The following is a 24578-nucleotide window of genomic DNA, read 5'->3' as shown; positions in this document are numbered from 1 at the left end:
AACAGTTGATCACAGGCCGCCCACTCTAGGGTTTTAGACAGGAAGGAGAGAGACTGGTCTGTAATTTTCAACCAGATTGGGATCCAAGGAGGGTTTTTTTTTAACGAGGTAAAATTAGAGCGGTTTTGAAGGTAGCTGGGAAACAGCCAGAGGAAAGCGAGGAGTTGATGATCTTAGAGATGAAGGTGGAGAGTTGAGGGGAAATGTTCTGTAGGAGTGATGATGGGATCGGATCAAGCAAGCAGGTGGTGGCTCTGCACAATATCAGGAGGTCAGAGATTTCAGATTCTGAGAGCGGCTTGAATTTGGAGAGGATAGCTTAACAGGGAGGTTCAGCGCAAACCGGGCAGGTTGATGTTGAGAACTTGTCAGTGATTGCTTTGACTTTGTCTCTTAAAAACAAAGCAAAGTCATCAGCAATGAGAGAAGAGGGAGGAGGAGGTGGCGGGGAAATAGTTAACATTAAATAAGGTGGTTGGATTAGGTACTGAGAAGGAAGTAGGCACTGTTGATTTGGTTTGCAGTTTGTATTGAATGAACAACATTAAAACTGATGGGTGATAATAAAAATGTATAAAAAGTCATGTTTAATGCTGAGTGTTCACCAAGTCATCACATGGACTTGTGAAATTAAATATCTTTAACATTTTTACTATCAACAGTGCTGTCTTATAGATACAAAGGTTTTTAGAAATTTAACTGAGTGGCACAACAAGGAGTGCTGGTGCCTCACAGCACGTGGGCTGTTTGGTCGTAAGTTTGAATCTGGCCCAGTCTCTATCGATTTTGCATATTTGTTTGTGTGCGTTTCCTCTGGCTGCTCCGCTTCTAGCGTCACCCTAACCCTTTCCCACATTAGCAGAAGTTAGGTGTTTCTTGACATATGACTTCTTTGAATCAGTTTAGTGTATCTAAATATGAATCTGTGTGTCTTAGTTAACCCCTGAAACTCAACATTTTTTTTTTTACGCAAGAAAAAATAGTTAAATCTGAGGAGGAGGTCAAACAAGTGTGGGTATCTCAAAAGGGCAAAATTTGCAATATTTGACTTTGCAGTAGGTTGCTGTAAGCAAACTCGACACTGAATAAATTGCTCAGATATGGTGACATTTCAGAGATTTAATGCTGGGTCAACAAGATGTGCATATACTTTAAGTTCACAAAAAAGGGTGTTTGGAAATGGAGTTTACTTGGTTAATTACCAGTAAACAACTAGAAACAATGATCAAATACTTCAATATCAATTGTGCACACAAATATACATACTGTACGGACAAAACACACTATATACGTACTGTTTACTCAATTCAGGATTAATGCCGTTCAGATTAAATCATAGGGAACTGATTAAGTAACCAATACTACAGTGTTTGTACAATTATTGTACAAGTAATTGATGAATGAAAATAAACAAAATGTATGGGTACTGTGTCTGAAAACTGCCCAAAAATCTTGTTCCTTAAAAATGTGCAAATGAATTTGTATATCCAAATAGTCTGACTGCAGCTCTCAGTGCAGTGCACTACAGTACCGACTGGTGCACTGTCGGGGAAAGAGTCATTGAGCACAAGCACTTCGAGGAACCTCTGTGGACTTGGAGCACAGAGCAGCAGTCTCTTTCACCACTGTGTATGTTGAGTTTCAGGCTTTAACCGCTGCACTAGCTGCTGCCTTACACATGATTTTAGTTTAGGAGACTACAACATTTTACAGAGTTTATGAAAATGTGACTGTGGTGTGCAGAAGCATGTCAGCTATGGGCTCACAGTGGGTGAATGCGTGGGAACATTTCTTTTCCCCATTACAATGAATTAAACACAACTGAGCTCTAAATAAAACAACCAATGGAAACTGCCTCCAAAATAAGAAATCAAGAAAACTATGCAGTAACAAATATGAAATTTCTAACATAATTCAGAGCTGTCCAACTTTAAATCACAAATTGCCTATACACAATATCCAAGCCCACCTCCCCAAAAAAAAAAAGGTCTCATGAGTCTTCTCCACAGTATTCCTCTTCCCTGCATAGTAAAAGTCACATGTTTATTTCTGTAAGATTTTTTTTTCTTGTACTGGACCATGTGTCTTACGTGGCCACATGTGGTGTTTGTATCTTTCTAACAAGCAATCTTCAACCGTGCTGCCGCAGTAACATAGGACTGGTTCATCCGCAAGCATTCAACAAAGATCCAGTTCCCATTCTTCATCTGAGCACAGCCCACCCACAATACTCATTACATTAGTCCCTTTACACAGGTTTGACTTGCACATTCCCAGAAATGAGGGGACAACACACTTACTTTCCCCATCCACCAAACCAATGACAAAACACAGCACCAGTGGTAATTTCTAATTGATGTGATTGGTACCATTTAGGGGAACTGGTCATTCCATTCTTGAACACAACCTGATGGCAGTAGGCACCAATAATGGTATTTTCAACCAACCAGTTATTCAGAGTTGTATTAAGAGCAGCAGATCCAGTGTGTTGGATACAAGCTGTGCATTCACTCAAAGCTTAGATTTGAAAGTTTACTCAAACAATATATAATTAATCACTAGGGTCATAACAAAAAAAATCTGGCTAATCCAGTTGAAATTTTTATTAAAAGGATTAACATGAAATCAGAAAGTATCACTGAAACTACAAAAATTCAAATTACATACGATTTGAAAAGAAATTACGCATATGCCCCATGATGGTTATACAGAAGAGGGAGAATCTTATTTTACCAAAACAAACAAGAAAATGTTTGTGTTATGGCTCTGCTCCACAGCACTCCCTGATGTCAGACTTGGATAAAAGCAATGTTTACCAGTGTAGAAAAACACAGTACCTGTTTAATGACTGCTTGGGATTTCATCTCTATCTGGGGTAACTGAAGGACTATATTTTGAAATAGGGTGTGAACATGTATACTCCAGGGATCCAGTTACACCTTTTGCCTGGTAAAGCTGAACCTGTGTGCAGAGATGTCTCTTCTTCACCTTTAGCTGTCATGGCATGTCACGAGAACTGGATCTGCTGCACTCCAGGGATCTGCAGGGAGACCATTCACAACCATCATTATCATCACCAATTGCACCTCCCATCTCATCAGTGATGAAACCATTTAAGCTACACTTTATTGGTAGCTTTAAAAGCTAACTGAAGTTAGACCTTTGCTTCCACAGTGCCAGAAAACCGGGGAAAAAAAAAATCTGTACCTGTTTGTACAATTTGTACAAGTTCAAATCCCAGGGGAGCATACTGAAACATTAAAAAAAAAAAATGTATTTTATGCTCACCTGCTGATAGGAAGTTGTGTAAACCATGACATTTTGTGGCTGTCCGTCAGCTGTTATGAGCCCTGCAGGTAACTGGTTTGCTGAAAGCATAAAAAAAAAAAAAAACAGTAACAAACCCTTCTTGAAAGCACAGAACAGTAACTCCTCTTCTAAACATAAGTCTTAATGCACCCATCCATTGACACTAGAGTAATCTGATTAAAGTTTTATTGAAACTATTGTAAGGCTATTTATGCTATTTAAGTTATTTATATGATTTTGACAGGCTCACATCGCTAAATGCACAATGTCATTGCAGCACCATTGTTGGAGGGACAATGTCCTCATTGGCCTTTATGAAACCTTTCCAGCTGTAGGAGGGTGCACAATCCTGACAAGCAGACCAAACAGTGTGTTCCTGCCAAAGAATCTGATTCTCTATTCTACGCTTTGTGGGGTCTCTCACTGTTATCTCTCGTAGTCACCATTTCTGTAAATACCACAAATAAACACACAAGTTTCATATTTCCTGAGTTCTGCTCCCTGGAAGAACTCAACATGTCACATTGATTTAAGTACCCAAGTTAAAGGTCACATATTTATACTTTATTTCTCTAAGGGCCCAGAAGTCCTAGGTATCCCAACAATTATTAGGATGACATCTGATTAAAATGCTATATATAGATTTCTTTTGGACTGGGCCCTGTGATGAGGGGGTGGCTGTACTTCAGTAATTGGCCAAATTTAAGTTGGTGGCTTTCCATCTCAGTATACAATGGTAACACATCCTGTAACCCATAAGACAAAAAGTACTGCAGATGCTGAACGCACGCATTCCGTAAGTTACATTGGAAAAGAGATAAATCACTCACTGAAGCTGTCCTCTGTGATCTCCTCCCCGATACCCTCGGTTACAGACACAGGAGTGATGCCCTTTTCACCCTTCATTGCCTGACAAACACCACAAACAAAAATTACTTGGCAAAACTGATGATATAAAAGACAACTTTCAAAGTATAAAAATGAAAAATGTTCCTAGGTAGCCAACTGCTGAATGTGCAGGTTTTGTTGAAAGCGTGAAAGACTCGTATGCTGCATACTTGTTATTCTAGACCTGGAAGTACTGGAAGTAGTCTTCCCTACCGTACAAAGGTAATAAATTGTTAAAGAGCCCTTTGCAAGGTGAACTTTCCCAAATCGGGAACACAACTACCATAGGTTCATGGTGCAATTGACTAATTACTTTAGAATCATTTGTCTGCATCCAATCTCTCATTGTGTTCATTTAATGCACTTACTGTATTTTTCTCTGATAAGTGAATTTGTGAATAAATGTAGTGTCAATGGCAAAAATGTTTCTGGCCCCTAAAACTACCATTTATGCTAAAATACCATCAGATCCTATTAAAATAGACAAAATTAACAACTGAAGTAATTATAACAAAAGGCAATTTCCCATAATCAGCTATTCTGTAATAGAGTATGGGCGGCAACAGTGAGTCACCCTGACATACAGAGTTCGGTGACACTTGGAACTGCAAGTATAAATGATGGACAGCACATTTCTCAGGAGTGACAAACTTGTGAGTGTGTTACATAAAAAGTATGAACCCATGGATTGTCATTCAGTTCAAATTTTATCGGACAAAAAAGTAACATTTACACCCTCCAAATACAGTATAAAGAGGACAACTAAAAAGAGTACCATGTAAGTAACTAAAAATAAAATTTGAAAGATATCAATGAAATTATGACAGACTGAATCAGTATTAAAAACTTCCACCTTATGATTATAACATCCCAAGAGTTCATTTTAACTGGAAACTGTTTTATTTGACAGTTGATCCCCAAGAATTACAGTCTGTCCTGTTGTCAGAGAACAGGAACATGTTACCCAGTGAGGTTAAAAAAAAAAAAAGGAAAAGACACAAAGAAATAGCAAAAGATACAGAAGGAAATGTCATGAACATGAGAACCAAAGGCACACTATAGTAACTTAAACTACCACCAGATATCTAGTCCTTTACAGAGCCACTCCTGCAACGTAACACAAATGTTTACATATATCTCCCAAAAAATTCTAGGAAGACAATTAAGAATCGTTGATATTCTGGTAAAGTTTTTTGCAGCTACTCGTGTGATGAACGTGGGTTCATATGGTGAAGGAAACTAACTGTACTTAAGAATTATACGTCTCTATCTATGTCTCTTTTTCCTAACATAATGAACACATTGTATTTTCTATGAGATGTACGTCGCTTTGGAGAAAAGGGTCTGCTAAATGAATAAATGTATTTATTTAGCAGACGCTTTTTTCCAAAGCGACTTCCAAAGAACCCTATGTAGTGTTATCAGCCCACACACCTTATTCACCGCAGTGACTTACACTGCTAGATACACTACTTCCCATGGGTCACTCATCCATACATCAGTGGAACACACACACTCTCTGTGTCACTCACACACTATGGGGGAACCTGAACAGCATGTCTTTGGACTGTGAGAGGAAACCAGAGCAGGATCAAATCCTTGTCCTCTCACACCACCCAGGTGCTGTGAGACAGCAGCGGTACTTGCTGTGCCACTTATTGGAAGACTATTGCAAAAGAAACATACCAGTATTCTTCCAATAAGTGTTTTTATTATAACTCTAAGAGTTCTATTTTATTTTCAAAGCCAAAATGAATTTGTCTACAGATTTTTTTTAAAAAAACCTAAAATTGAAAAACACTGCTCACATCAGTATTCAACTTCCACACTTTAATATTTAGTAGAACGTACTTTTGCTGCAATAATAGTCTTTTGCGGTAGGTTAAGTCTGAAACAGCTTGGCCCACTGCTCAGGAATGATTTTGTCTCATTCTCCTCGACAGATTTTTCTGCATATCATTCAGGCTGATCGTATGGTGCTTCTGCACTGCAATTTTCAAGACATGCCACGCATTCTCAATGGGGTTGAGACCAGGACTTTGACTAGGCCATTGTAGGACGTTACTTTTTTGTTTCTGAGCTGCTCCACTGTTGCCTTGGCCTCGTGGTTGCGATCATTGTCTTGCTGGAAGGTGAACCGTCTCCCAAGTGTAAGCTTCTGAGCTGAGTGCAACAGATTCCAGTATTTCCCTGCATTTAGTTCCATCCATCCATCCATTTTCTTTCCCGCTAGGACAAGCAGCTCTCTCTGGTCTCCCTGTTTCCATTGCGACCCTGGGGTCGCAATGGCAACAGGGAGAGCAGAGAGGCCCAGCCGCCCCTGTCCCCCACAACTTCCTCCAGCTCAGCCTAGGGGATGCCCAGTCGTTCCCAGGCCAACTTTGAGATATAAGCCCTCCAGCGGGTCCTGGGCCGACCTCGGGGCCTCGTTCCAGTTGGCCGTGCCTGGTATACCTCCAAAGGGAGGCGCCAAGGGGGCGTCCTTATCAAATGCCAAACCACCTCAACTGGCTCTCTCAATGTGGAGGAGTAGCAGCTTTACTCTGAGTTCCTCCCGGATGTCCGAACCCCTCACCCTGTCACGGAGAGTGAGTCCCAGCACCCTGCGGAGAAAACTCATTTCAGCTGCTTGTATCTGCGATCTTATTCTTTCGGTCATTACCCAAAGTTCATGACCATAGGTGAGGGGAGGGACGCAGATCCACCGGTAAATTGAGAGCTTTGCCTCATGCCTCAGCTCCCCCTTCATCATTACAGTCCGGTACAGTTACCACATCACTGCTGCCGCTGCTCCCAGTCTGCAGCCAATCTCACGCTGGTCCACTGTTCCACGTCCAGGACAAAATCCACATCGTTCCTCTTCAATCCAAGGTTCAACTATCGGACGGAGTCTCCTTTTCAGCACCCTGGCATAGAGCTTCCTAGGGAAGCCGAGAAGTGTGATACCCCAATAGTTGGCAGACACTCTCCAGTCCCGTTTCTTAAAGATAGGGACCCCCACCCCAGTTTGCCAATCCAAAGGCACTGTCCCCAAGGTCCATGCAACATTGCAGAGGCGTGTCAGCCATGACAGCCCTACAACATCCAGGGCCTTAGCAGTTCCAGGCGAATCTCATCCACCCCCAGTGCTTTGCCACCGTGCAGCTTACCCACTACCTCGGTGACTTCCACCAGGCAAATGGACTCTGATAGCCCGGAAGCCTCTGGTCCTGACTCCCATAATGGAGGTATATCTCTCAGGTTTAAGAGTTCCTCAAAGTGCTCCTTCCACCTCCCAACAACGTCCTCACCAGAGGTCAGAGTTTCTCCACTCTTGCTGAGCACAGCCTGAGCAAAGCTCCTCCGACCCCTTCTGAGGTGCCGGATGGTTCTCCAGAACCTCTTTGAAGCTGACCGATAGTCATTTTCCATTTTCCAAACTCCTCCCATGCTCCGGATTTTGCTTCTGCAACCACAGCCGCTGCTGCCTTTTTTTTTACCTGCCGGTACCTGTCTGCTGAATCAGGAGGCCCCAGAGCCAACCAGGCCCTAAAAGCCTCCTCCTTTAGCTTGACGGCTTCCCCCACCACCGGTGTCTACCAGCGAGTTCTCGGGTTGCCGCCCTGGCTGGCACCAAAAAGCTTTTGGCCACAGCTTTGCCTGACTGCTTCCACAATGGAGGTTCTGAACAGGGTCCATTCAGACTCCATATCCCCTACCTCCTCCGGGACATGGGAGAAGCTCTCTCGGAGGTGAAAGTTAAAATCATTCCGGACAAGGTCCTCCAACAGTCATTCCCAGCACACCCTCACTAAACGCCTGGGCCTACCGGGTCTGTCCATCAGTTTTCCCCACCATCTGATCCAACTCACCACCAGATGGTGATCGGCTGACAGCTCAGCACCTCTCTTCACTCGAGTGTCCAGAACATCCGGCCTCAAGTGAGATGAAATGAGTACAAAGTCAATCATTGACCTTTGGCCCAAGGAGCTCTGGTACCAAATACACTTATGAGCATCCTTGTGTTCGAACATGGTGTTTGTTATGGACAAACCATGGCTAGCACAGAAGTCAAATAACATTTCACCATTCAGGTTCAGATCAGGCAAGCTATATTACCCAATCAACCCCCGCCAGATTTCCCAGTCATTGCCTACGTGAGCATTGAAGTCCCCCAGCAGGACTATGGAGTCTGTAGGTGGGGCCCTGTCCAGAACCCCACCCACCCTCTCCAAGAAGGTCAAATACTCTGAACTACTGTTTGGTGTATAAGCACACACAACAGTCAAAGTTGCCCCTACATTGCTCATCTTTATGAATGAGTGAATAATTGTAGAGTGTTCAGTGCAATGTATTTAGCATTGTAAATCACCTTGGAGAAAGGTGTCAACTAAATACTACTTAGTGACTGTACCACGTTTTGGATAAAAGCATATACTAAATGAGTACATGCAAATGTAAATGCCTTGCGCTACTCAGCTACCCAGAGGCCATAAAATCCAATTCAGGTCCTTCTAAATGCAAAGTGTATTACAGTGTGAAGTACAAAGTGGTACAATGGTGCAGAGATGACAGTGGTGTTGGCGCAAAGAAAGGGGCAAAGCAAATTGGTTACTGTCAGTAGAACACACAAATTATGGGGAAACAAGGAAAGCAAAAAAGGACATGATTACAAAATACTGATGAAAATGGCTAATTTAGTACTTAACCAGTTTATTATTCAAAATAACCTTTTTATTCCATCAAGCAGTGCGTTAATTGCAGTGGGTACATTTTTCACAGAGTAAAGCCCTCCAAGAATTAAAGACCAGAGGCGTGATTGCCCTGGTGAATGGATGGGATCAGTGCCAAGCGAGTCGCTGCATGGATACTTCATGCCAGCATAAGAAGTGAAAAGAAGGATGGTTTGGACCGTGTGGTTTTTAGAAAAGCGAAGTGGATGTAGTGTTAGTGGTGGCATAAGATGTATAGATGCAAAAAGTGGTGTTTACAATAACACAACTCAACAAAAAAGAGTGACGCTGAATGGCAGCGCGAACCAAACAGCAACAATCATCTGCGAGAGCAAAGTTAATGTGAGCAGTGTAGTAGTATGAAACAGTGGCACTCCCATGAAAGAAAAGCTTGCGTCAGTGGTGAGCTGGGACCAGAATTGGAGTCATAATATACATAGAAGGCAGGTTAAAGTACTAGTCAGAAACAAGCCATCTAGTACTGAATCAGGGCACAAACAATGGCACAGAACAAGGGTGCAAACAAAAGTGTTGGTGATAAATAAGGTTGTGAGCAAACTTTGGTGGTGTTACTGATGCAAACTGTATGCACCAAATATGTTGGGGCAGGAGATGAACTAGAGCAGGGATGTCGAACACACTGGTCCACATGGTGACTGGGTATGTTTTGGGCTCATAAAAACTCTAATTGTGTGCTGTACACACTGGCACCAATAACACAAAAATGATTAAAAGTGATATATAACAAGATGTGACGTAAACCTGTCACTTGCATCTCATTTTGCTGCCTTGATTGGGTTGTGCTTCCTTTAGTTGAGAAATACAGCTAAAATTTTTATGTAGGCAAGATGCTGAGAAACAAAAAGGAAGTTTACACACACCACTTTGTCTTACGCCGTTGTTTAGTGCTCTGTGTCACTGTGTGAGAAGAGCTCTATAAAAATGAGCTGAATTGAATGACAGTGGTTCTTAAATCACTACACTGGCTTCTGGTTAACTTTAGAGTAGATTATTGACGTACAAGGCATTAAGTGGCATTGCTCCAGCTGACCTTAGTGAGATTATCAAATCTTATGCTCCACAACGTTGTCTTTGTTCATCGGATGCAGGTTACTCATCCTATTCATCCACTGTATGAAATGAGATTTCCATACGCTGAAGTAGAGTATTGTAGCGTCCCCCCATGGAGCTACTAGAAACTGGCTCGGGAGTCAGGGTAAAAGGAACGTGCTCTTTATTTGGCGCGTACATGTCTTTCGCCAGCGGTCTTAACAAAGACGCTTCAGACATTACAAGTGGTACAAAACACTGGAGAATCCCCCTGGGTCACCCCCAGCCCTCCTGCTGCGCCCCATGGTTAAGGGGTTACCCCCGGAACTCCCCAGAATCCCACTGTCGAACAATGAACACAAATGAAACGACAAGCAATCAATACAAAACACACACAACTATGTACACACGAACACTAATACCAACTACTTACACGACGCTGGTACAACTCCCTTCAGCGCCATCACAGTATGAAACAAAGAGCAGGGTCAAGGGCAAACGGTATCAGCAACGAACAAGCCAGATTAGAGGCAGTGGGTTGGTCAAACAGAACAAAGGTGTGAAACGAACGACAGCTGCAACAAACAATGGACTAGTGTGTTGGTCAAACAGCAGCAACAGAAGTGAACTGGAGCAGCATCCCAAACAGCTGCAACTAAGAAATGGGCTACAGAGCAAAGCCATAATGAAGTCACGCAGTTAATGTACTAGACAGACATAAGGCATCTAGTGCAGAACAAGAGCATTAGCAGCAGTGTCGGCACTATACAATGAGGACATGAGCCATTGATGGCATAGCAAAGGCAATGAACCATACTGTGAAACAAACTTCAGGGTCATTGGTAAACTAACATAAGAAACCAATTGTGGTTAAAAATAGTGGTGATAATCAGGACAAAATTACAGTGGCAAGTTTCTGAATAGCAGTGACATGAAGGCACAAAATGAATGATGGCGGCAGCGAACAAGAAGACAAGCCACGTAGCCGCAGCACCAAAGAACGACAGCATAGACTCAAATGGGTGGTACCGCCTATGAAAAATGGCTTGAAAGAAATACCTTGGCCATTGACATGTGCATGTATTACACCCATAATATGATGCACAGCAGCAGTAATGACAGTAGAGTCTTAATCAAATGGCATAATTGAGAACTGAATGTTTGTTACACTAATGACCATCCAGTCAAAGTCATGCCAACTAACCAAAAGTGCATAAGCATATGGCTTCTTCCACCCTATTCATGGACATGTCAGCAGTGAAAAATGTCAGCGTCAACCACATGAACACATATTACTGTCTTGTTCATTGTGTTTATCAGGCATGTTTATCATGTGCGGCTTATAGACAGCCACCTGGAACAAAACGCAGAACACAACTACTGCTGTTTACATTGTTAGGAGAAGAACTGCCTTACTCAAGGAAGAGTAAATGCTGGATTGTTTAGACTTCTAGGAAAAATTGCAGATAAACTGGAATGAAGAAAAAACCTTAAACTGAAGTGCTTGACACACAACAACCATGACAAAACCGAGAGCGTAATGCAGCATATTAAACGGGCAACAGCACAGATCAATCTGACCGCATGACGGTGAAGCCTAGGACTGTAGGTTAGGGAAGGGAGGAGCACCTAGGAACTGGAGCACACCCAATGACAGCCGAGCAGGAGACTGCATGCCCAGCAAGCAGTAAAGCAGCCCACTGGAAAGGGCAGGATCAGTAGCACCTAAAGTGCCTGCAGGGTTTTACATGGAAACAAGAGAAGAAAAACTGAGCAAGAACAAGAGCATCAGTCGCCAGGCTGCACACAGCAGCATCTGCAAGTGGAGTCACCCAGAAGGGAAAAGAGGGAACAGAAACCAGAGAAGCACACATGCCCTATAACCCTATAAAGAGCGAAAAGAAAGAGAATAAAGAAAAGGGGGGGAACTGGGTGCAGCCCAGAACGGAAGAGGAGCAGCTCGGTCGCCGAATGCACTACGTGAGCATGAGTAGGTAAGCTGCCCCAAGGAAAGAAAGAAAACTGGATGTCACCTGGAAAAAGATGGGCAGGCCCAAAGCAAACAGCCATACAAAGGTAGAAAGAGGAAAGAGACAGGAGGAAACAGGGTATGGCCTGGGAGGTAGATGCAGAGATGCACACAGCAGCTTCTGCACATGGAGCTACCTGGAAGGGCAGGCTCAGCTGTGAGGATGCACTCACCAGCATCTACAAATGGAGATGTCTCAGAGAAGGAAAGTAAACTGAAGAAGAGCGCATGCAAAACAAATCAAGTCGGGCAGAATTAGGAACATAACTTTTTTCAGTGTGGTAGCTGCTGAAAGCACTCATCTCAACAAGGTGACACGGAGCGTGAAATGAGACGGAATGGACAACATACTGTATGCCTAAGCAATGAGAAGCAAAAGAAAAACAAACAAAACAGTTTTCTAACCTAAAATACAAAACAGCACCATTAGATACTAAAAAGAAGATAAACAAAAGCCCAAAGGTTCAGGAAACTGGAGAAATACAAATCACAGAGGTCCAAGTAGCAGCAGCTGCACACCCCACCAGGGCTTATTGGTGGACTGTAATGGACAAACGACATTAAGCAAGAGAGACGGAAACAGGTAGTATGTTTGGTAGCAGAGTCAGCAGCAAGAAAAAGAACAGCAGGCTTGCGGTAGCAGATCCGCTAGGTAAGGAACACATGGAGGACAGCAGCAGGATAGGGCAAGCAGCGGCTGACAGAGGATGGATGGAACAAAGGAAGAGACGCCACTACAGAGCACTACGCAGGAAGAAGAAGCCGCACTGTAGGCAAGACATGCTGCTTTGCACATTTGGCCATGCAGATTTAGTTGGCATTTATATATTGTGGATGAGTGACAACTGGTTGTGCCCAGAGGTTGGGACCAATAATTTTCTCCTAAAACTTTGTTTTTTCTGAAACTCCAGTGAGATGACACTTATCAAATCAGGTAATCCACACATGGATAATAGAAAACGCTATTTCTACTGCAATTCAGCTCTAATCTCTAGTAGAAGAGTATTCAGTGAGTTCAAGTAATATTTAATAGTTCCCCTTTCTCTTACTTATTCATTTACTTCATTATTTCAGTTGCTAATTCAGTTAAAAAAGTAATGGCTAAGCCACTTAGCTGAAATAAGTGTCTTTTACAGGAAACAATCAACAGCTGTGCAAAACACTTTTTAAGGAGTGGTTACCTCTCGAAACTTTTGCAGGTAGAGCTTGAGCGGCTCCACATACATGTCAAAACCCAGTGTTGACATGGCAAAAAGGATGTCCTCCCCATTGATGGTCTTCCTCTTCTCCTGGTGGCACCGTTCACTGGCCTCCGACGTGATGAAACTGATGAACTCACTCACACACTCTTGAACACACTCCTTGGCATCCTTCGCAATCTGGGGCAAAATTCAAGCCAGCTCATAACTTATGATCGAGGCAAAAGTGGTTAGAACTATCTCCTTGCAATGAAAAGAGCTGGGGTCAAATTGTTCCAAACTGCTTAGTATGCAAATCGCACACTGTATGTTAATTAATTTAATAAATAATAGTAATGGAAGGGAACTGCTTTTATGCAATTCAGAAAGTGTACCCTGGGCCACTGTGCCACAAATATTACACATTTTTAAAGACACAAAAAATTTTGCAGTATGTAGATGATAAAGAAAACAAAGATTCTGAACACGGTTATGGGATTTACTGACCGATAAGCCGCATAGAATAGAACGATGTGGAGCCGAGTTTGTTTTTTTTGTCTTATTTTCAGTAATTTTAAAGAATACCAATGCTGTGTCAAGATAATAAAAGTCCTGCAATAGACTGGCATCCCACCCACGGTGTACTCTGCCTCATGCCCTACGTTTCCAGGATAGGCTCCGGAACACCTGCAACCCTGCAGCAGCCGAGTGGCTGATGAAAATGGAATAAATCAACAGAAGTCCATATTTTTAATTCTTTACAGCTTTATCGGAGGTTTTAACAGGGCCTAACTTGTGAATGAACTGAAGGGTGTCTTTATTATGCTTTCATTGATTGTGACATAGTGGTAAAAGTGACTATGGATTTACAAAGAAATTGAGTTACAGACAAGACTTCCAGTCCCAACGGAGTTTTCAAGTTTAGGACCCAGTGTACTGTATTCTACTGTACTACTAACAGAAGTAACACCGTACAAATTCATTTAAGAATAAAAGAACCTCCCTAAAAATCTGTTAGTTTTGTAAAAAATCATGTACTCTCCTTTATAGTTATAGAAGAGCAGACATAAATGACAACTACCTTTCCTGTTTGAGGAACAGCATTCTTCATGATGCGAGCCACATTAGCTATGGGAAGGTAGATATCTTGTTCCCTTAAGTTGTCCTTGCTTCCATTTCCATCTTCATGGTCATTGAGACTTTCCTCGCCATCATCTTAAAGACGAAAAAAATTCAGCTTCAGTTGGTAAGACAGACAGTGTCCGAGTTACGTAATATGTGACTTGTGCAAACATGGACTCACATTTTAAAAGAACTGAAGGGTCAATGAAAGAAATGTCAAGGTACAGAAACTTTGCATTACTGTTTACTTTAACACTGCAGCTTTCTTCCAGTTGCATGGGTGAGATACAAAGCAATCATCCATCCATCCATTTTCCTCCGCTTATCCGGGTCGCGGGGGCAGCAGTCCAAGCAGAGCCCCCCAGACTTCCCTCTCCCCGCAAACCTCCTCCGGCTCCTCTGGGGGAACCCCAAGGCGTTCCCAGGCCAGCTGGCAGACGTAGTCTCTCCAACATGTCCTGGGTCTGCCCCGAGGCCTCCTCCCAGTGGGACATGCCCAGAACACCTCCCCAGGGAGGCGTCCAGGAGGCATCCGGAACAGATGCCCAAGCCACCTCAACTGGCTCCTCTCGATGCGGAGGAGCAGCGGCTCTACTTCGAGCTCCTCCCGGGTGACTGAGCTCCTCACCCTATCCCTAAGGGTGCGCCCAGCCACTCTGCGGAGGAAACTCATTTCTGCCGCTTGTATCCGCGATCTCATTCTTTCGGTCATGATCCAGAGTTCATGACCATAGGTGAGGGTAGGAACGTAGATCGACCGGTAAATTGAGAGCTTCGCCTTACGACTCGGCTCCTGTTTCACCACAACAGACCGGTACAATGACCGCATTGCTGCGGACGCCGCACCGATCCGTCCGTCAACCTGCCGCTCCATTTTTCCCTCACTCGTGAACAAGACCCCGAGATACTTAAACTCCTCCACTTGAGGGAGCAACTCCCCCCTAACCCGGAGGGGGCAATCCACCTTTTTCCGACTGAGAACCATGGCCTCGGATTTGGAGGTGCTGATTCTCATCCCCACCGCTTCGCACTCGGCTGCAAACCTCTCCAGTGCACGCTGTAAGTCTTGATTCGATGAAGCCAATAGGACCACATCGTCCGCAAAAAGCAGAGACGAGATCCTGCGGCCACCAAAACAGACACTCTCCGTTCCCTGGCTGCGCCTAGAAATTCTGTCCATGAAGATAATGAACAGAATCGGTGACAGAGGGCAGCCCTGGCAGAGTCCAACATGCACCAGGAACAGGTCTGACTTACTGCCCGCAATGCGAACCAAGCTCTTGCTCCGGTCATACAGGGAACGAACAGCCCGTAGCAACGAGCCCGAACCCCATAATCCCGAAGTACCCCCCACAGGATGCCACGAGGGACACGGTCGAATGCCTTCTCCAGGTCCACAAAACACATATGGACTGGTTGGGCAAACTCCCATGAACCCTCCAACACCCTAGTGAGGGTATAGAGCTGGTCCAGTGTCCCACGGCCAGGGCGAAAACCGCATTGCTCCTCCTGAATCCGCGGTTTGACTATCGGTCGGATTCTCCTCTCCAGTACCCCGGCATAGACTTTCCCAGGGAGGCTAAGAAGTGTGATCCCCCTATACTTGGAACACAATCTCCGGTCCCCCTTCTTAAAAAGAGGGACCACCACCCTGGTCTGCCAGTCCAGAGGCACCGTTCCCGAGCTCCACGCGATGCTGCAGAGGCGTGTCAGCCAAGACAGCCCCACAACATCCAGAGACTTGAGAAACTCGGGGCGGATCTCATCCACCCTCGAAGCCTTGCCACCGAGGAGTTTTTTGACTACCTCAGCAACTTTAGCCAGGGTAATGGAAGAGTCCCCCTCCGAGTCCCCGGCCTCAGCTTCCTCTACGGAAGGTGTGTCTGAGGGATTGAGGAGATCCTGAAAGTACTCCTTCCACCGCCCGAGGACATCCTCAGTTGAGGTCAGCAGCACACCACTTCCTCTGTAAACAGTGTTGGCGGAACACTGCTTCCCCCTTCTGAGTTGCCGGACGGTTTGCCAGAATCTCTTTGAGGCCGACCGAAAGTCTTCCTCCATAGCCTCACCGAACTCCTCCCAGGCCCGAGTTTTTGCCGCGGCGACTGCCAGAGCCGCATTCCGTCTGGCCCGCCGGTACCCGTCAAGCTGCTTCAGGAGTCCCATGAGCCAGCCAGGCCCGATAGAACTCCTTCTTCAGCTTGACGGCATTCCTTACCTCCGGTGTCCACCACCATGTTCGGGGATTGCCGCCGCGACAGGCGCCGCAGACTTTATGGCCGCAGCTCCGAACCGCTGCCCCGACAATGGAGGTGTGGAACATAGTCCATTCGGACTCAATGTCCCCAGTCTCCCTCGGGACCTGGCTGAAGCTCTGTCGGAGGTGGGAGTTGAAGACCTCTCTGACAGGGGCCTCCGCCAAACGTTCCCAATAGACCCTCACTATGCGTTTGGGCCTGCCAGGTCTGTCCAGCTTTTTCCCCCGCCATCAAATCCAACTCACCACCAGGTGGTGATCAGTTGACAGCTCAGCCCCTCTCTTCACCCGAGTGTCCAAGACATATGGCCGAAGATCAGAAGAAACGACTACAAAGTCGATCATCGACCTCCGACCTAGGGTGTCCTGGTACCAAGTACACTGATGGACACCCTTATGCATGAACATGGTGTTTGTTATGGACAAACCGTGACTAGCACAGAAATCCAATAACAACTCACCGCTCGGGTTCAGATCAGGGAGGCCGTTCCTCCCAATCACGCCCACGTGGGCGTTAAAGTCCCCCAGTAGAACGACAGAGTCCCCAGTGGGAGCGCTTTCCAGCACGCCCCCCAGGGACTCCAAAAAGGCCGGGTACTCTGCACTGCCGCTAGGCGCATAAGCACAAACGACAGTGAGAGACCGTTCCCTGACCCGAAGGCGCAGGGAGACGACCCTCTCATTCACCAGGGTAGACTCCAACACATGGCAGCTAAACTGGGGAGCTATTAATAAGCCCACACCCGCCCGCCGCCTCTCACCCTGGGCAACGCCAGAAGAGTGGAGAGTCCACCCTTGGTCGAGAAGAGTGGTTCCAGAACCCAAGCTGTGAGTGGAAGTGAGCCCGACTATATCTAGACGGTATCTCTCAACCTCCTGCACTAGCACAGGCTCCTTCCCCGCCAGTGAGGTGACATTCCAAACAAAGCAATCAAATAAATATATATAGTTTTAATTTATATTTGTTTATACAACAGCCCAGCAGATGAGGTGGCACAGTGGACAGCACTGCTGTCCCTCAGCACTTGGATGCTGCAAGAGAACTCGAGTTAAATCTTCTTTCATTCAGTGTGGAACTTGCCTGTTCTCCCTGTATTTGAATGTTTCCTCCCAAAAACATGCGTCTTCTGCACTGGCAGCCCGAGCAAATTTTCCATAGGAATTAATGAAGTCTGATAGTTATTATCGCCACCTATTTACTGTATGTATACAATTGTTTATATATGCCAATTCTATACGACCCTGTCCGTGTTCTACCTTTCATCATACAAGCTGACTATTCTTCATCTGCTGGTGAAACGTACTTTTATTTTCTCTAAGTAGTATATCGCTTTGTTGAAAAGCGATTGCTAAATGAACAAATGCACAATTCCAAAAAAGTTGGGACAGTATGGAAAATGTTAGTAAAAACAAAAAGGACTGATTTGCAAATTAACTTTGACTTTTATTAAAACAAAAACAGTATAAAGCAAGGTATTTCATGTATTACCTAATCAAGTGCATTGTTTTTTGAAAATATACAGATAGCCTAGTATAATGGCACCGCAAATGTCTGTACCTCTACGGTCAGCATGGTACATGATGGCGCCGTGAACGGCCGCCTCGGTGTGGAGCTCCACAGTTGTTTTACTGTTTTTGTTAGTTTGCCCTGTCTTTAGTTATACTCCGACAATCAGTTTCACCAGGGAAGAACTGCTTAACATTCGGCAGTACACACCACCCAACATTTTACCGGTTTTCTACTATTCTGACGTTTTGCTGGACATTGTAGTCGGAGGTGCAGCGGCGCTACTCAAGCGCTCCAAGACGCGCAAGCGCGGAAAGCGAGCCGGTGCGCTAGTCAAGCTTCGAAAGCGCGGCTTTAAAACAGCGCTGCCTAGTATCCATCCGGCGAACCTCCGCTCCTTACCCAACAAAATGGACAAACTTTTTCTCCTGTCCCAAAGAAACAAAGACTTTTTAAACTCTGCTGCTCTGTGTTTCACGGAAACCTGGCTGAATGAAGCCATCCCGGACAGCGCGCTACATCTGCCGGGCTTCCAGCTGTTCAGAGTGGATCGCGACGCGGAGTCAGCGGGGAAATCACGTGACGGTGGGACATGCTTCTACATCAACGAAAGGTGGTGTACAGATGTAACAGCGTTGAAGAAGATGTGCTGTCCCGACCTAGAAGCGCTCTTCATCAACTGCAAGCCTTTCTACTCGCCGCGGGAGTTTTCCTCGTTCATCCTCGTAAGTGTTTACATTCCACCGCAAGCGTGCGTGAACGCAGCGCTGCAACAGCTGGGCGACCAGATCACAGACACAGAGCAACAACACCCGGACTCTGTTATAATTGTTCTCGGTGACTTTAATAAAGCAAACCTCTCCCGTGAACTGCCAAAATACAGACAGCATATTACATGTCCTACCAGAGACAGTAATATACTGGACCACTGTTACACCACAATAAAGGATGCATATCACTCTGTCCCACGGGGAGCTTTGGGGGTCTCTGATCACTGCCTGGTTCCATCTTATACCGACCTACAGGCAGAAACTGAAATCAGCTAAACCTGTAATAAGGACTCTTAAAAGATGGACTGAGGAAGCAGAGCAGGACTTACAAGCCTGCTTCGAGTGCACCGATTGGAATGTTTTTGAGGCTGCTGCTAGCGATCTGGATGAGCTCACAGACTCGTAACATCATACGTCAGTTTCTGCGAGGATATGTGCATCCCTACCAGGACTCGTTTAACATACAACAATGACAAACCGTGGTTCACTGCAAAACTCAGACAGCTTCGTCAGGCCAAAGAAGACGCCTACAAGAACGGGGACAGAGTCTTGTATAAACAGGCCAAAAACACTATGGCAAAGGAGATCAGAGTGGCTAAGAGAAACTACTCTGAAAAGCTGAAGAAACAGTTTTCAGCCAACGATCCTGCGTCGGTGTGGAAAGGCATGAAAGACATCACAAATTACAAGACACCATCCCCCGGCACCGTGTCAACTCAACAACTGGCCGACGATTTGAATGAGTTTTATTGCAGGTTTGAAAAACCCTGTCTCACACCCCATACCCATTCAGACCCTCTCTCCACGCATCAATTAACATTTCCAGTAACCCCCACCTTCCCCCCTCCTGCACCTTTGATCTGTGAAGAGGAGGTGCGTCGGGTCTTCCGCAAACAGAAGACAAGGAAAGCACCAGGCCCAGACGGCGTCTCACCGGCCTGCCTAAAAACCTGTGCTGACCAGCTGGCCCCTATCTTCACAAAGATCTTCAACAGATCACTGGAGATGTGCGAAGTTCCTTCCTGCTTCAAATGCTCCACCATCATCTCCATTCCGAAGAAACCCAAAATCACAGGACTTAATGACTACAGACCTGTCGCCTTAACGTCTGTGGTCATGAAGTCACTTGAAAGACTGGTGTTGGCCTACCTGAAGGACATCACTGGAACCTTCCTGGACTCCCTGCAGTTTGCTTATCGAGCAAACAGGTCTGTGGATGATGGAGTCAACATGTGACTGCACTACATCCTGCAACATCTGGACAAACCAGGGACTTATGTGAGGATCCTGTTCGTGGACTTCAGCTCAGCCTTCAACACCATCATCCCACACCTCCTCCTGTCCAAATTAACCCAACTCTCTGTGCCCGCCTCCATCTGTCGGTGGATCACCAACTTCCTGACAGACAGGCAGCAGATAGTGAGGCTGGGAAAATTCTCATCCAATACTCGCACGATCAGTACTGGCACCCCCCAGGGATGTGTGCTCTCCCCACTGCTCTTCTCCCTGTACACCAACGACTGCACCGCAAAAGACCCCTCTGTCAAACTCCTGAAGTTTGCAGACGACACCACACTCATTGGCCTCATCCGGGACGGTGGCGAGTCTGCTTATAGACAGGAGGTCCAAGAGCTGACTGTCTGGTGCAGTCATAACAACCTGGAGCTGAACACGCTCAAAAGAGTGGAGATGATCGTAGACTTCAGGAGAAACACCTCAGCATTATCCCCACTCACCATCATGAACAACACTGGGGCAACAGTGGAGTCATTCAGGTTCCTGGGCACCACCATCTCACAGGACCTGAAGTGGGAGCCCCACATAGACTCCATTGTGAAGAAGGCCCAACTGAGGTTGTACTTCCTTCGCCAGCTGAGGAAGTTCAACCTGCCACAGGAGCTACTGATGCAATTCTACTCTGCAGTCATTGAGTCCATCCTCTGCACCTCTATAACTGTCTGGTTCGGCTCAGCTACGAAGTCAGACATCAGAAGATTACAGCAGATAGTTCGGACTGCTGGAAGAATCATCGGCACACCCCCCCCAGCTCTCCAAGAACTGCACTCGTCCAGAGTCAGTAAAAGGGCTAGCAAAATCATTGTAGACCCCTCACATCCAGGCCACTTCCTCTTCGAACCATTGCCATCTGGCCGGCGCTACAGAGCACTGAGCACCAGGACAGCCAGGCACAAGAAAAGTTTCCTTCCTCAGGCCATCTACCTCATGAACACCTAAATCTCTCCCCTAGAGAGTAAACCAGTGCAATACATAATGTTATTTATAACTATTTATTACATCATATCTCTTACTCACGCTCCCTTGCATTTGTATAGAACATACCTGTACAAACATATGTCTAGTTTCTATTTTGTATATTGTGTACTTTATACTCTATATAATATATATATATATACACACACACACATTTTTTTTTTTTTTTTTTTAATCTTTTATTAGCTCACTCTACTTTTATTATCTGTGTCTTGTCACTGTCATTCTGTCTGTGCTGTGGAAGTTTCTGTCACCAAGACAAATTCCTTGTATGTGTGAACATACTTGGCAATAAAGCTCATTCTGATTCTGATTCTTAAATTGATGCCTGCAAAACATTCCAAAAAAGCTGGGAATGGGGTAGTTGAGAATTAATAATGATGTGACAAACTGAAATAACAAGGTGATGTGAAACAGGTGAGGCAATCATGTTACGGTACATAAGGAGCCTCCAAATAAGGCCTAGACCTTCAAGAGTAAGGATGAGTTGAGGGTTGCCAATTTGCCAACAGATGCGTCAGTGAACAATCCAGCCCCTGAGAATAACATGCGCATATGTAGAGTATAATGAAAAGATACAAGGAATCCAGTCAAATCTCAGCGGGTAAAGGGCAAGGCCAAAAAACACTTTTCGGTGCGCGCTGCTTCCGATCCCTCAGACATCACCGTCTTAAAAAACTATCACGGGTCTGTAATGGATATCATGACATGGGCACAGGAATACTTTGGTAAACTTTTGTCAACAGAAACCATACATCAACACTGTCCAGACATGCCGCTGACTTCTCTGGGCTCGGTCTCATCTGAGATGGACAGTAGCACAGTGGAATCGTGTTCTGTGGTTTGATAAGTCAACATTTCAAATAGTTTTTGTAAAAAACTGCTGTCATGTTCTCCGAGCCAAAGAGAAAAAGGACCATCCGAGATGTGAGCAGCGTCAGGTCCAAAAGCCAGCATCTGTCATAGTAGGAGGTGTGTCAGTGCCCATGGCATGGGTAACTTGCACATCTCTAAGGGCACCGTTAATGCAGAACTATATGCACAAATTGTACAACATATGCACAAAATGTACGATGCTTCGTATCTTCTGATAAATGTAAGCAGGGCACAAAGCGTCACTCACCCTCCTGGGACTGCAACACGTAGCCTCCAGCCATGTACTCCCCAGTAATGCCCAATTGAGATGCATCGGTTGTTGAGTTGTCTCCGTCCATCTAATACAGAAATGTACGATTCCCTGTTAATACTAGGATTTTCATCTCCTGTTAATAAACCTTTGATTGTACGTGAGGGATAATAATATAGTCATATTACAGCACACAACAGTCGTATTCTTATGAATCACTGCATTATGCTAATTAGCATGGTGAAAGTAACAGTTTCGATGAGAAAAATTGGGAAAGGCAAAGCACTTAAATCACAAACTACAAAAAAAAAAAAAAAAACTCATGGTACACTCATGGTGCAAAACCCACCAAAAATAAAAAAAGACACAGACAGACAGACAGAAAGATATTTTAATGTGAAACAAAACTGCAGTAGGCTACAGAACAAAGTAGTGAGAGAAGACACTGGAATAAATAAACATCACAGTGAGATGAACGTAAAAGCATGAACTCGGTAGCATGTTGAGTGACGGGAGTCATTATGAACTATAACGGCTCTTGCCATCAATGATCTCTGGAAGAACTCGGTGGACCGGCACAACCAGAGCAGTAAAGCACAGAAGAATAATACCAAGAATAAAATACGAAGTCTGTAAAGCTTTCCCTTCAGAACATATGAAGTAAACATTTTGCAGAAGAAAAATAAAGATTTGAATCTGCAGTTGTGGAACAGTTCATGTTACTTAAACAGTCATTTATTAATCATGTAATTAGAAGAACAGAACTGACTGTACATTTGTTTTACCACAAATGAGCACATTATCCTGCAGGTGAACAGTACTATGAAAGAGGGGCAAAGGAACTTGAGAGACATGAGAATATTAATAATGGTGCTCCCAAGAGTTCACTCAGAGTTGCTGGGAGAGTCAACGAAGCTGGTTGAACACTGGGAAGAGCTGTTCCCTGCTCCGTGTAACCGTACTGTAGTAAGAGTAAAGTAAAGTAAGGAGCTCTTCCATCTTGGATTCTTGCATTGTTTCCATGGAAGACATGATGCCGTACAGGAGACCACTGGACATCTACAGGAACATGTACTGGAGACGGACTGGAGACGTAATGGAGGAGCACTGGATACGTACTGGAAATGTACTGGAAATGTACTGGATACGTACTGGATACGTACTGGATACGTACTGGATACGTACTGGAGACATGCTGGAGATGAACTGGAAATGTACTGGAGGAGTGCTGGAAACGTACTCAGTACTGGAGTAACTGGAACGTTCCACCAAAGACACTGGGCCCTCACAATGCCATCACTGCCCAATTTACATCATACTATATATTTGCCCCAAATTATAAGCATTCAAGCAAGAACTTCAATGAGCACCACCAACTGAGGATATATATGCCAGTTCACTACAACACAGTACACAGTAATTTTAAACGTGCCGCTACAGCGTTCACGAAGGAAACGTTAGACTTTAGTGCTCATTCTCGAGCAGTAGATTTATTATTATTATTATTATTATTATTATTATTCATGCTCACTTCACTGTTCGGCCGCCGTATCTCACCGTCACCGTGCTCTACTACGTTACACGATGAGGCGAAACACAGTGTTTCCATGATGATGCCGAACACGATGTATTTATTACTATTTCGTTTACTTTATATTCGAGCGAGCACAGAACCGCTCTGAGTTTCTCTCAGAACTGAAACCATTTCATTTACTGACACTAATTTAATAATGGGCCCACAACAACACGTAACGTGTCGGAGATACGAGAGAAGCTGAAAGACTCGACTGGCGCCGCGCGCGCGGCTTTTCTCCGTTTCCGCTACATCCCAAATGAAACGGCAACACGCAGGTTTACCGTTTACGATGTTATTGGATCAATGTACCACAATAACACTATAATTATATTATATTTATCTATAATCATGCCGCATGTGGGCCGAGCGAGTCCGCACAGGAACCGGCACCTCCGCTCCAGGCAGCAGCCTGGGCCTCTAAGCCTCTAGTCTGTCCCGACACGACAACCACGAGTTTCCCCACAGAAAAAAAAAAGAAAACACTAAACAAAACAAAAACGAGTAAATTGTGAGCCGCTCCGCTCTCGCGACTTGCTGCGGCACGCGCTCCCTCGCCGCGACAGCAGATCAAAGACACGCAGAGACGGACTTTTCCATTCGAGCTAAAGACATACGGAATAACAATCATTGGCCGAAGGCGACCACAAACCTGCGATGCAGCCCTGGTTGGTTCTCTGCCCCAGCTGGCTGTTTGGTTGGACAGAAAATGGCTGCGAAAGAGCCAGTCCGAGCGCGCTGTCGTCGCGCGCCCTCGTCGCGCGCCCTGGCTGTCGGCGCTGTTTC

General features: G+C 45.0%; 1 protein-coding gene across 2 annotated transcripts; it reads right to left on the bottom strand.

Moving 5' to 3' along the window:
• Positions 1-276: 276 nt before the first annotated feature.
• On the bottom strand, positions 277-24578 carry LOC108931987 (nuclear transcription factor Y subunit beta-like). Of its 2 annotated transcripts, none has more exons than XM_018748116.2 (7): positions 24445-24578; positions 22217-22307; positions 14248-14381; positions 13170-13367; positions 4140-4218; positions 3289-3368; positions 277-3040 (listed from the first exon to the last, which is right to left on the bottom strand). In XM_018748116.2, exons 2-7 carry the CDS (start codon positions 22305-22307, stop codon positions 3008-3010), a joined length of 615 nt encoding a protein of 204 aa, XP_018603632.1. In that variant the 5' UTR covers positions 24445-24578; the 3' UTR covers positions 277-3007. The 2 variants fall into 2 exon arrangements, with proteins under 2 accessions (XP_018603632.1, XP_029107987.1); XM_029252154.1 differs by lacking the exon at positions 24445-24578 and adding an exon at positions 23405-23624.

This window comes from Scleropages formosus, chromosome 5 (assembly GCF_900964775.1).
Source record: "Scleropages formosus chromosome 5, fSclFor1.1, whole genome shotgun sequence".
NCBI lineage: Eukaryota > Metazoa > Chordata > Actinopteri > Osteoglossiformes > Osteoglossidae > Scleropages > Scleropages formosus.
This window is presented reverse-complemented; position numbering and strand designations above follow the sequence as displayed.